The 16,575-nt window shown below is 35.7% G+C and overlaps 1 protein-coding gene across 5 annotated transcripts in view; it reads right to left on the reverse strand.

Annotated features, from left to right (window-relative positions):
- Positions 1–1,938: 1,938 nt before the first annotated feature.
- LOC108913537 (protein argonaute-2) overlaps positions 1,939–16,575 on the reverse strand; it is a 20,527-nt gene continuing 5,890 nt past the window's right edge. For 2 of the 5 annotated variants that reach the window (XM_018719097.2, XM_018719100.1), the window contains 13 exons: positions 13,506–13,580; positions 10,461–10,705; positions 9,559–9,925; positions 9,194–9,271; positions 8,835–9,057; positions 8,540–8,770; positions 8,153–8,345; positions 5,322–5,455; positions 4,785–4,969; positions 4,564–4,730; positions 3,282–3,800; positions 2,926–3,125; positions 1,939–2,245 (listed from right to left, as the gene is read on the reverse strand). In XM_018719097.2, coding sequence (XP_018574613.1) covers positions 2,137–2,245; positions 2,926–3,125; positions 3,282–3,800; positions 4,564–4,730; positions 4,785–4,969; positions 5,322–5,455; positions 8,153–8,345; positions 8,540–8,770; positions 8,835–9,057; positions 9,194–9,271; positions 9,559–9,925; positions 10,461–10,705; positions 13,506–13,580 — 2,726 coding nt within the window. In that variant the 3' untranslated portion in view covers positions 1,939–2,136. The remainder of the gene's footprint in view (positions 2,246–2,925; positions 3,126–3,281; positions 3,801–4,563; positions 4,731–4,784; positions 4,970–5,321; positions 5,456–8,152; positions 8,346–8,539; positions 8,771–8,834; positions 9,058–9,193; positions 9,272–9,558; positions 9,926–10,460; positions 10,706–13,505; positions 13,581–16,575) is intronic. The other 3 variants (XM_018719099.2, XM_018719101.1, XM_018719098.2) reach the window with 2 other exon arrangements.

Consider the following 16,575-nt stretch of genomic DNA (forward strand, 5'->3'; position numbering starts at 1 on the left):
AGCTCACCAAAATTTGGAAGATAGTGATAGATTCATACCTAGATTTTTCCAATAACGAACTAGACAGAAATGATCAACGAAAAATATAATGTTATCTGTACATGTGATGCGGTTCGTTTTAAAAAAGTGCTGTGGCATTACTGATCAGTGCTAGTTATTTTTGACACTGCCACCACTCTAAATTTTTAACACGGGAAATGAAACGTTTGCCTCAGACCTTCTAATAAGCCCGGCAGCACAAAGGTACCTTTTCTATAGAATTTCATTCCAAAGAGGGACAGCTTCAGCCACAGTTATCACCATTGTCAATTTGAGGGAGAATTCTCGTGTCATGTAATGATTTTTTTTTTGGTAAAAATGATGCAGAGATGCGAATGTTGGCTTTATAAAGGGCATTTTCCTAAATACTCTGTAGAGTAAACGTACCTAGTAGAAAGCACAACAATGGCGAGTTTTAGTTCACGACTTGTGAAAGCACTAATTTATTATCGTTTTAAAGTAAAATATAGTAAATTTAAAAATATAAGTCAATTGAAATTTAGTTATACACTAAAAGAACCAAAGCTTTAAAAAGGTACAACTACATATCTCATAGTTAATCGAAACGAAAAAAAAAAAAAACAAAAATCGTCAAAATAAATAACAATCCTGCCAGTGTGTCTATTATACCGTAATTTGTTTTACTACTTCTAATTTAAGCGACATAACATCGGTCGGTATATTGGGCTTAAGGCGCACCCAGACACCTTTTACGTAAATCTACTACACTCTCGAATGGAGGCATTTTGGATTACCAATTGCGGCAATACATGAAGAAAAGAGGCACTGCGACAGGTAGTGGTTAAACATTAAATTAGACTACTTAGAGACGTGATTCAGACGTGAAGATAAAAATTTCGATAGGGCTCTTTCACTACTCGGATTACCAACCAAAGTGGAAAGAGACGAATCTTGTCCTATACGGACACGACATATAATACCTTAAATTAATCATTAAAGCTTATTTACTATGCAGACTGCCTGCCTGCACTCATTACTGGAATGGGGGGTGAAGATAAGAGGGGATGGAGGAAAGTACGTGAATCATTTTTTCTACGCGCTACTCTGAGACCTAACGCACAAACGTAACCAATTAACGATGAATAATAATAATAATAATAACATAAAGGGTACGACGGACAAAAAGAAAGATTAGTCATCGAGGCTTTGGTATGGGATTAGGTGGTGAAATGGAGAATTCGAAAAAAGCAAAATTGCGTTTTTCACTCTCGGTTTCTACCTTCAAAAAAGGAAGAAAGTTCTTGAAGTTGTCGAGATTTTTTTTGTGTAAATACAATGGACGCTTGTGTTTGGAACGAACTCTCGATATATATATATATATATATATACAGGGTGTCTCACATTTAAATAGCAGGACTTCAGGAATCAGTAGAAGACCTCATTTTGANATATATATATATATATCACAAGCATAAAAACGTGAAAGTTGCAAATTTTTCTGCAAATAACAGGAATTCACAACGTTTCTGATATGAAGGGAATTCGGATGAGTGGGCCGTCATAAACCGAGCCTCAACATTTACTTATTCTACGGGACACTATAAACAATTTTTTGTCATACCTTCCGGGGAAAGATTAATTTGCAGAAAATTAACGACATAAAATTCACATCGTAGCCTAAACAAGTAAGCCGACTTCTAATACACAATATATATTAAATTGCATTGATAAATATTACGTAGCGCAAATCCGCTGCCTTAGCTTCCAGCAAAACCGAGGTTTTCCTTGGGGGAGTAATTAAATTTAATAATTTGTATATCCTAAAACTCTAATCGATATAGTAAAAAATATAGTTCTTTTTTCCAAGTATAAAGACTTAAAATAAAAAATATTCCTGGGGGTCCGTTCGTTACAAAACAAAAAATTTGTACCATACTTTCAGATTATATAAAATATATGTATATATATATATATATAAATAATTGGCGATAATTATTATTAACACATCCACACCCACCGTACATATTGCGGTACGTTTTCATACCGCCCGTTTCCGTACAATTTTGGTCACAGTGAACTAATCCTATGCAGGTGTTATTATCCCTTGTACTTTGATTTTGGCCTCGGCGGGATTTCTTAAGCAAAGTACATGACTTTCTTGGTGTCCGCATGTACGGTTATCGCTCTCGCCATCGCCCCGGGAGTTCTGTCTTCAGAAGATCCAGATTGATGGGAACCTTCTCCGCTACAAAAGAAATTAACGTGTCACAACAAAATTTGGTTATTTGCCCATCGCAGGCGTGCACTTTGACTACAAGCCACGTAACCAGTGGTCCCGTTTGAAACGGTAGTTTTATTTCCTTCCCGTCGGCTATTAAATTTTGGTCAGATTAAAAATTTCTACAACAAAAAGGTGAAGATTACATTCTTTTGAATGGCCGGCGATTGGTGTAATTTTTCATGGCGTTTCATTCAACCAATCGGCGATCGGATTATCTCGAGCGTTTACATTTAAATCGTACATATTTCACAGCTTAACTCTGCGGGCGCTCGGTCGGAATACTGACGCTTGAATTGTTGCTTGCTTATGTTCGACAGTCACGTGACTTGTAATCGCATAATAATACATAAAAAAAGAGCAAAATATTGCCAGTGTATTTCTTATTTCTTTTCATTTCTTTTGTTACACAATACCAGATTCTATAAAGGGGATGTGGTCGGACGAGAGGTGAGAACACAGTAATACGATCCACGAAACAGGATCTCCTTTGATAAAGACAAAATAAGACTCAATTTGTGGAAAGTCGCGTGGAGAAATGCCAAGTGACGTAAAAAAAAAAAAATTGTCGGGCATGAAATGGTATGGACTCGACGTTTCATATAATAACACAGATACGATATGTTCTTAAAGAGAAGCGTTCCTACCTATCGTGTTCTTTCTCAACTAGATGGTACCTAGCCCTGAATGCCACCAGGTGTGCATAATAGGCGGGCGCTGGAATGGAAACCGAACGTGTACAACGCACGTATGTGTGGCACAACTGATACGTCAAACACTGGAGCTCATCGGAGTCTAAATGCGAGTCGTCCCACAGGACGTGATAATGTGATGGCCTCGAGGTACCCTAAAAAAAAAAAACCTCAGAAATAACATTTGCATTCCTATTCGTTGGTTATTAAATTATTATTATTTTTTTGCACGGGTAAAAGGTAAACATAGAAACAAAAATCCAAGTACAGACCAAAATTAGAATTTAAGTTTATACATACGCAAGACTCACCTGAATACCCTGGTGGCTGCAAAGGTAAAAATCAAACTCCGTGGGATGTGTAATCCCGACGTCTACCGTCGTACCGGCCGGAATATTCCCGCTCTTTCCGCTCTGCTCCTTCTTGTCTGAACAGAACAGCCTGGTGTGATGTCTCTTTTGCACGACTATGAACGTTATGCCCGGTTTGTAGTCCGCCTCCAGCTTGATGCAAGCCTCGCGAATAGCCGTTAGTTCGTGCTGCAGCAACTGTAAGAACTGACCTTCCGAGACTCCGTCCCGATACAAAATGATACGGTGTGGTTTGTAACCACCGGTGGATTTATAAAACATAATCAGAAGCTCTCTGACCATCGAGCTGAGCTCTTGGATGATCTCTTGACGGTGCTGTTGTACGCGAACAGTGGCCGCGTAACGGGACGGATGGGCGTCCATCGAACCCACCACTGCTGCTATAGAAGGTTTTTTGTTATCTCCGGCTGGTGGATGTGTCACGTCTGCACCCAGGAATATAACCGGTTCGTTAAATATCTGCAAAGAATAAAACAATTGAGGGGGGCGTTTTTATGCGTTTTTTTTTTTTTTCAGTGAATAGTCAACAGTATACAACAGTTTACGGTAAGGGAAAAAGGCATATTTCTACTTCTTGTGTTTATCATTACATTTCCCAAACCTTACGCGCCTCTCGAACGTGCAGAAATTCAAGTACGATACTATAAACATAATCGCACCCCGCAGAATGCTTTTATCAAACTATCAACGCATCAATTAATCACAGTTATTAAGTACCTACCACAAACCTCTCGACGAAACGGGGAAGGTACATTTTCCGATGTTTACAAGGGCGGTCATGTCGGTTATAATCTTTAACGCTACTGTGATCTTCAGAATCTTGCCTCAGTATCAAATACCTGGTTATTGAAAACAATCACAGTTTTGGTAACGTATAATAAATATATTATTATTATTATTAACAAATAAATCAAATGTTGATGTGATAAATCAGTTTTATACACGGAAGACGCATCGATGATGGGTAGTAAAATTAATTAGGTATGTAAAAACCTCAACAAATACAAATTATTTACGGGGAGAAACTTGCAAAAAAACTCCTTCACTATGAGAGAACGAGAACTGACGTCGCAAAGTCATCGTCAAGAAAAAATACTCGCTCAGGGGTGCAGGCAGGGATTTTTCTTATTTCCATAATTCCAGGCACCCAGAATACCAAATTAAATTAAAATTTAATTGCACGAACCCCCTTCGGTGTCATCAGTGAAATAACTAACATTACCTTTGGTCTAATAGATGGCACTAGAATGCTGTTGATTCCCCCTAGCTTAACATTAATTTTCAGGCATAAATTGGACAGTGTTTGTGGCGAAGTCTTATTAACGTTTTTGGCTTGAACACATTGGGTGGCCATTCCTAATACAGTGTCGCCAACCCTCTTCACTTCAGCTAAAAATGACGTTTGTCAAAATTCAAAACTGGTTACGTTTTATGTTTCCTTACCGTATACTGGTGTTTTCCCTGGTAGAACCACAACAACGAGCTGCAAAGATTGAAAAGTTGATTTTAAATAACGGAACATCGGCTCAACTTGGTCGGGGCCTGTCGCATATTTGCAGAAGCATGGCTGACCGATAATGGGCATGCCTGCGTCATTCGAGATCTTCTGTAGCTGTTGAGTGAAGTTCCTGAGGGTAAAAGAAAATGCATTTAAATCGACTGTTGCGTATATGGCATCGCTGAAGGGAATATTTTTATTTTTCAAATATGTACCAACACCTCCGAGAGTGTTTCAAATTGAATAGATTAAATAGCGAATTAAATCAAGCTCGCTCCACATTTTTATTTCGTTTTCCTTAACCGTTATTTAGTTTGAACTTCATTTACTCGCCACTGGCAGGCCCGGCTACTTTCAGGGAGAGAAAAAAAAAAAAGAAATAACAGTTAATACGATTCAGGTAATCTTTCTGGAGGGGGAAAAAAATTGCTTTGACACAAATGTTCTCCTTAAAGAAATCCATCCCGTTTGAAAAGACTTACCTAAGAGCATCTTCTCGCACAGTACGCTGAGGAGCGAAGCAGGCAATCGCCCAGACTCTGATTTCCACTCCGGTGAAGAACTGTTTGCCGCGCATGTCCCAAACCCCCTGATTTGGCATCGCCTGCTGCTTACTCTAAAACAATTAGACAGACCGGTACCACTAATAAAACTTTCTTATCAAATAAACCGAGACCCAGTTCTTTTGAGGAGTTTTCGCATAAGCGTTTATACGAAATTTTACAGAATTTCCAAAAAAAAAAAATAAATGCCTCCTGCACGAAATATCTTGTAACGAATTAAACAAATAAAAAAAAAAAATAGACGTGCCAAAGACCAAATATTGTACTTGTTCCAACAGGTTCCTTATACACAAGAAATGGTACAGTAAAAAATTTTTATGTAGCTGCTGGTATTTGTCTCTAATCACGCGCTTTCTGTAAATTGTCCCAAAGGGTATACAAACCAACGACTGCCATGATTAAAGCAACACTAACCGTGATGCTCATAGTCCGCCTGCGAATGCCGGAGAGCGCATGGAGAGCTTGCCGAATGACGCATGCCTTATGGCTATTCGGGAAACATAAAATCGTTGTCGACTGTTCAACGCTCGACTATGAATATCACTGTGAGTTTCCACGTAAATGCGACAACAAATAAAGGTCATTCAAAACACACGTTCCATGCAGAAGTGCAGCATCAAGAATAAAAATAACATACATCAAAATAGACATAGAGAACGATTTACTACTACCGGACACTTTTGTTGTTGATGCCATCCGAGGTATTTATTCAGAAATAGGAACGGTATCTTTTTTAGCATCTTTCTTTTATAAAGGCGTTACGAACTAGCCTCAATAGAAAAGGTGTGCAATTGCTTAGGTCCGTTTTCTTTTCCACACCGGATGGGGCATCTGTCACCACCCGTTATTCCCGATAGACCAAAACTTGTAACTACTCTGTTTAAAAACCTCGGATTTCATCGTTTACTAGGTGCTGCCGTATACACACTATTCTTTCAAAACTAAATTACGAAAACTAAATTTCCTGGCCGACCGCGTGTTATTTATTAAAAACTTTGGAAATGCGACCCGAGACGCAACCTTATAATTTAAGTCGGTATAATCTAATACTAGTAATACCAAAAGAAGGTTAGGTTACGTTGTCAAAGAATTTGTTCATTCAACCGATTTTGTATCCAAGTCATTAGTCACTTAATTATTAAATATTAAGCATCGTCCATCGACCCGTCAGTGTTAAAAAGTGACAGATTCCAGACAAAAATAAGAACAGCTCGCCGATTACATTAAAAATGAGATTCTTATTTCGTCAGCGATGGATTGGACGCTTTGGTCCTGCGGTCACCCGATCTAACTCCAATGGACTTGGATCTTTGGAGTCACTTGAAGTCATTGGTTTACAATACCCCAATTGCCACGGTGGAAGAATTGGGAAGCCGTACACTTGAAGCTGATGCTTGGTTTTGTTTGCGAACTCTTGCAGTAACGACAACGCATTTAAGATAGTAATTACTATTAATTATTATTATAATTAGACAATATCAGTTTTTTTTTTTAAATATCCATTTTTCTCAGTTTGAACTTTTGCATTGAAAAATTCCCCAAAAATTGAGAATAACCTTTTTATCTTTCAACGGCAATTTGTTTTTCGCGGCTGGTCTACAGCCCGTAATTCATAGTACAGCACACGGACAGGACCGTTCCAGAGAAAATATGTTGATCTATAATTCAACTTTAATTTACGAAAAAAAAAAAAACGCAAAGATAGAACTTTTTCGTATAAGACTTTTCTATTACAAATATCGTTAGGAAGCTGTAGTTTAATTTTTATACACGCCACACCCTGTATAATGGGGCAATTCATTGAGAGTAACTTTGCCGTTGAATAGAATAAATAATGAAATAAAGAAAAATATGTAATACACAATACTACTACTACCGATTTCCGAACTGATTTTTATATTTTTTGTTTTTCTTCAATCGTAGCCTTATTCCTCAAATATTTAATAGAAATTTCAGTTCTCCGAGCGCGAACTAATATACGTACGTCCAAATCAAACTGTAATGGCGGCACCGTCTCGTGGTTCACGCCGTCACGTAGCGTCAACAACGTATTAATAAATCTTACCCATAGTAGGATCATATTCGATGCAAGGTAATAAATCATTGCCTGTCAAGGGAACCGATGAAGTACGTTTTTGAGGGTTTTACAAATTGAATAATTTCTTTATACATTATGAAGGGACGAGGGGATCAGTTCACGTCTGGCACCCTTGTTCCTACAAAAATTCCTTTATTCTCATAAACTATTTATTTTAAATGTAATTTATTATAAATCCAATTTGTTGCCTAAATTCCACATAATATGTACTACATGTTACCTATGTACGCGCCACTGTTGTTTACTTGTTTTTTAGAAGCGCTCTCTAATTGACGGCAACAACCGACCAGTTCGTACACTCGATGCACCTGGGCGACTTCAGCTACTACCAGAACACAGTGCGTATGCAGCGGTATTTCAGATTTTACATTGAATTTCATTTTAAATTTGAAACGATTTATCTTCAGCCTCCTAAAAATGATGACGCGATTTTCCTTTGATAAAAGGCCGAAAACTTTTAGCTCTACTTTGCATCGAATACGATGCTACTATAGTTATGGTTAAGTGAACAGAAATAATGAATCTAAAGGGCGCGTGTTAACCGACACGGCCCGAAAATATGACGCACCACTCCCACAGCGGAAAACAACAACGACGACCTCCAACACATTCAACTACAAACTAAAAAAGTAATATACAACTGGAAACTAACGTGCCAGCCCACCTGTCCGCTGAGTGAGGCCACTCTACCACCGTACTGGAGCTTCGGCGGCGGCAGGACCCTGCCTCGGACCTCCATCATGTTGTTGCTAATCGTCAAGCCAAATTCCTGGACGTACTCGTCGTTATTGAAGTCTGCCCGCCTCACCAAGTTGTTGATTTCCCGTTCCCGGTCCGGGGCCGACCTAAAATTTGTATTTAACTCTTTAACATAACTCCCGCCTTTCAAAATGGAGTACGCAAATCAATCGTGGAATTATTTCTTTTTATCTTTTTGTAAATAAACATAAAAAATTCCATTAGAATACGCATTGAGCCGGAAGTGTTTATCTTTGAAGTGAACACCGGCAATGGAAGAACATAAGAGACGCCGTCATACCTCGCCGTCGCCTTGATCATGGTCGAGGTCTGCATGTCGGTCAGTTTCTTGATACACCTCTGCCCCGCCACGATATTACAAACTTCCAACGGTAAGTAAGTGTGCTTGTGTTCTTGTCCAACCTGAAGACATGGCAAGTGCGGGTATCTTAACTTCATCTTGTACTTGTCCAGGAAATATTTCGCTACCGTACATTCGACAGTCTGCCCGTTCTCCAGCTGCAATGGAAACCTTAAAAAGATTAAAAAAAAAAAAATCAAACCGCCGAAATCGATACGAGAATCCAAAGACTTACGACTGCATCTGAGCCGGCCTCCTGGTGACGTTACACACCCTGTATTTCCGCCGCATGGCCCCGCAGTGGGTGATTTCGATTTTGAGTCCTTTGATTTCTTTCGTGAACTTCACACGCTGGCTATCCGTCAGTGGTTTCCGCTGCTCGTTGATGTCCCTAATGTCGAGCACCTCGCACATAAACTCTATCACAGGCTGGGCCTTGTAGAAAGCCGTTGCAGAAACTAAAAGAAAAAAATTATAATAATACAAATGGCAGAACGTCAACAAATCACGTTTCCTCCGCTAGGCGACAAAAGTACAGAAAAACAAGCTAAAAATATAATGATGTGTCGCGAGTGCAAATCAGTTTACACTTACCATCGATATTGAGCATCATTTTCCACTGACTCGGCCTAACTGACTGATGGAAACCAAACCAGACTTCTCTTCCGCCGCCTGAAAAAATTGTATTTGAAAAATTTTACACATTCGCTTTATAACATACACGTCGTTGGTGGTAGTTGCTATTTTTCTATTTCTATATTCCCAAAAATTATTTTAAAATATTATATATATAATGATTAAGTAGGTGTGAAAAAGTAAACAAATAAAAATCTAATCTTCAAGTTCTAGTTTTACTATCAAAAAATTTGCTTGGATTTATGAAATACCGGGAATTTACTTCTAATGCATAAAATAAGAAAATATTTTCTGAAATGCCCATTACTAACGACAATACTAACCCAAAGGATGGTAGTATCCCTCGGGACTGCTGAAAAAACTCCGGCCTACAGGTGTGTAACTCATAGATGGCAAATGTCTCATGACCACATCCAAGGCCAATATGGCTTCATAAGGAATCTGCCTTGTTCTGCCTTCTAATGCTTCTTCGAGACCATACAGAGAGACCTGCGCTACCCATTTTATGCTGACACGGAACAATCTATCTTTACCCTCACCCGGCAGAGTTACCTCCAATTCCTCCCGGGAGTTACCGATCGGCAGTGGGTCCCTCGTGTAAAGATTGTTTCTTCCGTCAAAGACGGGTTTTAAGTTGCCGAATATTTTACCATACGCCTTTACCATCGTTTCGATAATCTCTCTATTCACCTTTAATATAAAATGCATCCGTTTCAAGAAAATAAGATCCATTAAAGAATTACATTGGATAAAGGTAATTATCAGACAGTCAAATTACTGTATAGGTTTCGTTATCTCTAAATTAACTACTACTCCTAATTTTGAAGGTGAAAAAAGAATATCATTCTTTGGTGGAATATATTTCCTGTGTTTATGTTACAAGTTCTGGGGGGGGGGTGTTCCTTGTATCGTTTTAAACAAACAAGAAATAAATAAAAATAAATGAAGTAAAGTTCCAAAGCCGCTGGTTTAATCCAAGAAAATATCTGATTTTTTAAAATGACTTTCAACATGTCTAACCGACATCAGTTGATGATTTAAGGGGGGCGTTCTTAAGCTTAATTATTTTCAATGAATTTATAGCAGTCTTTTGTCGAGGGTTTTAGAAAATGATGAAGATGCTAAGAGACGCTGTCGCTAATTATTGCAAGAACCCCAAAACTTCCAACATCACTAACACCTTTTGTTAAAACCATATCAACTGTACAAAGTGTTAAGCACTTACTTTTCTGGGGCATTTGTCAGGTTGGATATTGACGTCATAGTGGTGTACAAAGCCCCTGGGCATGGAGATTTGGAAATGATTGGCCTTGAGTCCGATGGGCCGTCCCTCCCTGCCCAGATTGGGCCTGCGTGGACATTGGAAGACCGGGGGCTCTACGGGGGGTGATACCGTGGCAACTGTACCGGCTGCACCAGGCAACGCAACAGCTGTACTCGTCGTCCCCAGGGGGGTTCCAGATGCACCCGCTGCAAAAAATACATTTTATCTATAATTTTCTATTACAACACAATTTTCTATTTCAATTATATATAGAGTATCCAAAAAACGGGAAAAAAATAATAATATGGGACGATTCCGTTTATTAAAATAATGGCAGGAATAACTTGATATTTTTTTGAAAGCTTTAACACAGTTAAATAATCCAAAGTTACTTTCTTTAAATTAATTTTGCGCATTTTTTTTTCTCGGTTATTAACAATATAATCAAAATTGATTTTGCATCAGCCTTTACTAACGACTTATAAATCACAATTTTCCACTGCAAAATAGGTAAATTTTAAGTGGCCCACGCATTAATTTTTTTCGTAAACAGTCAATGTTATCAACAGTAGAACAGCGGACCTTTTGTGAACAATTTTTTTGACAATCAATCTTTAATAGTCATTTAATTTTTGAAAAAAAAAATCAGAACCAATAATCGATTTCTCAGCTTAAAGACCAGTTAATTATCAACAACAAGAACAAAATTAAAAAAATCACAACAGAAAAAAAAGTCATAGCAAAATGTTAATTGAAAAAAAAAAGTTCAGAACATTTACCATTACCGTAGAATATCCCCTAAATTTTCTGCTCATGGTTCCACACACCCAGTATATTAGTTAAAGGCAAATGCATATTATGAAACTCTGGAAAAGTTCACCAAAAATTTTTTATTCTAACATAGATATTTTTTAACATTTATCTTTTCAATTCAAAGGCAGTTTCTATTATAGCAAAAAAGTTTTCATAATCTTTATGTGCCCATGACAAAGTATGTAATAACAAAAATGATACAATTGCAATGGAAAAAGTATTTGAATAAATAATAATTTCCAAAAATATTTAATTCCTAATATATATTTCTTATTATAATGGCATTTTCGTTCTTTTTAAGTACATATTATTAATGTAACCAATATTTTATTTTGAAAAATAATAATACCTATCAGATTGTAAGAATCGCCAATTACGAATAATCCTCCTCCCATTTTTTTTTTTCTATTTTTCACACATTCAATAGTTTGACCGAAATATAACAAACTTGATACAAAATATGGAACAAACACTACAGATAGTTGAAAACAAGTAACTGATATCTAGTTGAGAAATTAGATTTGAGAAAGAATTGCAAAAACAGCATTTTTTTATAAAAACAATCGACACTTATCAGAATTTTTTATTAAATGTATGTCAGTGTTTATTCGTTTTGTAGTGAAAATGGCGTACTATATAATATTTTGTAATAGGGTGAAAAGTGCATTTTCCATTTGTTGCTGTAAAAACACGAAAGGAAAGGCTAGTTGCTCAATTAAATAGGAATTATTTCTATTCACTTAACACCATTCTAAAATAAATATTTGAATACACAAATTATAAAGAATATGAAAGAAGCCATGTATGTACTTGTACAGAGTGATTCATAATTATCTTTTTATTACCATTTACATTCATGCTATTAAGATATTTGAACGAGACAAAGTGTAGATATACATAAAAATTATTGCGTAATCATCAGAAAAAGCAATTCAAGTCAATTTAAAAAGATATACCTACCCGAAGAAAAACTGATTTTTCGAGGAAAACACTGTCTGTATTCTTTTTCTGAAACGCATTAGAAACATTCCAGCGATAGTCACCATGCATCAGTACTTATTTTTGACTAACCCTGTATATTTTGAATTTTTAATCATCGATCCCACACAGGACAGGAGTCGGCCCCTCTAGAGAAGCTTAACATCTACTCCTATGAGTTTTGAAAAATGTTTGCAAATACACATATACTCGTACTTGGTTTATGCGTTTAGGGAAAAAATTACTCTCTTCAAATTTTTATTATTAGATTTTGAAATTAACTGCATAATAGAGACTGAACTTTTGTTTGTTTTACAACTGGAACTGACTCTTCACAACAATTTTGATTAATATATTAACTCATAGAAACATTAAATCTGGAGGAGGTAAATATACAAAAGTAATAACAAATAAACGTAAATTAAACCTCAAAAATATGTAAACAGACTAATATTGTTATTAGAATAAATTTAAAAAGAAAAAAGTGAAGTGACTTCATGGGACAGGCAACTTAATTCGAGTAGAAATTTTTGAAAACTTAAAAAAGACAACATAGATAGACTTTATTTTTACCAAAAAGCGAAACAAAACCTAGACATTAAATAATCATTGTTACATATTAAGTAGTTGACTGTTACTAAATCCATAAAATATTTACAATATAAGAAACTGTTGTTAAATAATATCGATTTACAAGAAAAATAATCTCTACCGAAAAACCGTCACGCACGTGGCCATACTTTGCAAAAAAGCGTAAAATTAACATACATATTAAATTATGAAGAATAGCAATCTATTACTTTATTATCTTTTTTTTTTCAACATTGGACATTTTTTAATCAGAGGGAATCTTACAAATATGCAAGAACATTCATATTAAATTTTATACGTGTTGAGTTTAATGGTTCTATCAACAAATGCCAGTAAAAGTTGCAAATAATGTTTAATAAAACGAAAACCGTTTCTACTATGGAATTAAGCCTGCATTTTAAAAACGCTAAAAAATTACATAATAGCTTTCGGCAACATCTAACATTCATATAAAGAGTAAAAAATATAAATCTAAAGAAACATTAAAAATTGGATACTGAAAATCCTTGCTTACTTTTCTGTATAGTGCACTTGGGTGTGTTAGATGTCCCGAAAAATGACAACACGCACACACACGATGGTAATATAAAAATATTTAATACAACAGCAAACGGAAAAATTTACCTGCAAGCGGATCTGTAAATGTGGTTTGTGAGGTTGGACTGGCAGTCTGGCGGGGTGGGCTGGTCTGCCAAGATTCTGAGGAAAAAGAAACTCCTCTTATTGCATATTTTTTATATTGTATATGTATGTATATATTTGTATGATGAATAAATGATGAATCAAATTTTAATAAATCTGATGGGAAACATTTTTTGTATTTTCTTCTTTGGCCTACGTATTATTTTGGATTCATATTTAAAACGGTATAGTAAAGATCAAGAGAAAATGTTACAAGGTTCTCTTGATCCAAATCAATAACATTAGCCGTTTCAGACAAAAAAGCATTTAATGTCTTGGGCAACTTTAAAAAATATGTACAGTTCAACTTATTTCATGTGGTTGAGGAAACTAAAATGCGTAGCGGCGAAATGTTGGACGGACTGGCGAAAAATTAAACATGGCTTTAAATGCCCATTTTTGCTCTCTCACGATATTGTACTTTAGTTTCCACAACTGAATCGTAATAACTAACTAAATGCGCGCTCCCTTACGTTTACTCATCTCACCACCCACCGGCCCGATGAAATTGATTGAACTGTATGTGGTATGCCTATTTTGCAGCATAGGCCGGTGTCCCATGCATCCGAATTCCGACGATACGAAGGTCCGAAAGTGTTCCTATTGGTTAATATACATTCAAATTTTTACCGCTCATTTTCATAATTCAAACGACGTCAGAAAAAGTAGAAATAATTTTAACTTTTATCCGAAATCGTATATTTTTTAACCTCACTTTTTAAGTTTTTAACATACTATGATTGTTGTTTGATATATTTACAGTCAAATAAATGTTACATTATAATGTCGAATGTAGAAAATATAATACTACGTATATTTTCTACGATATATACCTATGGTTGTCATTTGAAAATATTTCATCTTCATCTTGTAATAAATTCCATGGTTCTGTACTTGATTTCTATGAGATTAATTTCGGATGCATGTGATTTATAATATTATCATTCGTACGAATTAAAATATTTTCGGATATCGTACATCGGATTTCGGATGCATGGGACACCGGCCTTAATGAAGCAGGACTCGAACATAAAACAAGATTATAAACAAAATATTACAATAATAACTTGGAGGTATTTATTAAACGGAAAACGTAGCCGTTTTTTCTCCTCGGAAACGGTTAATGTTATCGACTTGGCAAGATGACATTTTCTAATACTTTTTAACGATCTTTCATTTGTTCAATGTCAATAACGAAGGTATCAGCCATATTATGACCTTTAGGACTTCAGAATTCAGAATTTTGATTATTTGAAAAAATAAATTGCTTAACTGAAATTTATGCAAAATATTGATTAAAAAATATATATTTTGATGTTATGTAGCTCTGAATAATATCAGAAGAACTTATACCATTATTTGTGGAATCTTTTGGCTTTATAATTTCACAATTACGATTTTTTTTTTATAGAAATGTCTGTTGAATTTACAAATATATTCGGTAAGTATCAATTACGAAAAGAACAGTCGACATTAGCAAACGAAACTGCAGTCTGGAAACTGTATAGTTCAGTAATTATAAATTTTAAAAAATAATGGTTATAAGGCTTTCAAGTCCCGTACTGATATTTTTAAAGTAGGTACCTATGACAGTTTCGCGGGTTGTTATGCAGTATACCAACTAGGTAATATCTGGTTGCAGTCGCAGCGAAACATTTGTGGTAAAAACTGAAAAGTTGCGCGTGAATAACGGAGACACGTTTGAATGCTACCAGTGTCTAACAATAAGAACCGAAAGGAACATCAAGACGGGGACTCTAATAGCGGGTCCGCCCTCACAGAGCCTAGCCCGAAAACAACGACAGGTCAAATACTCAAACCAAAGCACTGTAAATTATTTTTTTATGCGATTTTCGATAAAAATAAAAATTATTAATTTTTAGCACTGGTTTTAACCGAATGTTTTTTTTTTAGAAGAGGAGTGGAGTCTAGCATGAACCAAGTTTTTGGATCCTCTTATATATCTGCAAAGGTTTTTCGAAAGACGCTTTGATTTCTAAAAAAAGTAATGAGTTTGGTTGATTGGACTGTCGCGTCGCCGTCGTCCCAAACCTATCGGCAACGCCCTGAACGGAACGTATTATACTAATAAGAAATTACAATAAAAGGACTCCCCTTTTACTGGAGATAATGATAAATTACAAATCACGGTATCCGACATTGAACGATGACGTGCAGGGTGTCCGGTAAAAAATGGTACAACTTTAAGCGATTGTTCACCTGTATTTTTCTTGTTCAATTTTTCTTATGTAAAAATTTCGTTCCTAATTTTACTTGCAACTTCGCATCTTCGGTAATCCTAACCTTCAAAGTTATCGGATATTGTTTTATTTATTCATGCAAAGTATAATACCTAATATTACGAGTATGATAACATTTCACTTTATGTTTATTATTTAGATATTATTTTACACTTATACTCGGTTAGAGTGGAAAAGAGGGAAAATATTGTTATTTTTCATTTTACTACAAAAAGGCATTCTTCATGATAAATTGTTGCTTGTCTTTAAAATGCGGTTGGCATGGAGAACTTTAATCTTGCATGTACAGAGTGATCAGAAAATTGATAAACATAAAAATCGTTCAAGAATAAACTGTCTTTGTTTTAAACAATACAGACATGTTATTAAGAAAAGTTGTTTAGAATTGAAATGTATAGTAAGTATTACAATTTCAATTTGTGTTTGAATCGGCCTACTTTGATAGAAACGATAGTAAAACATTCTTATTGTTCATTTTACGAGAAAAAGGCATCCTTGATTCAAATATTTGCTTGTCTTTAACATATCTTTAAATAGGCAATTTATTCCTGAACAATTTTTATATTTACCCATTCTCTGGTCACCCTGTACATGCAAAATGATAGTTGTCCATGCCAACCGCATTTTAAAGCCAAGCAAAAATTTTAATTAAGAATGCCTTTTTCTTGTAAAATGAAAAATATTTTCCCCCTTTTCCAATAACCGTGAACGTACTGTACATATAAACTTTGTTCAGTTCGTTTATTATTATT

Source organism: Anoplophora glabripennis, unplaced genomic scaffold (assembly GCF_000390285.2).
Source record: "Anoplophora glabripennis isolate ALB-LARVAE unplaced genomic scaffold, Agla_2.0 scaffold896, whole genome shotgun sequence".
NCBI lineage: Eukaryota > Metazoa > Arthropoda > Insecta > Coleoptera > Cerambycidae > Anoplophora > Anoplophora glabripennis.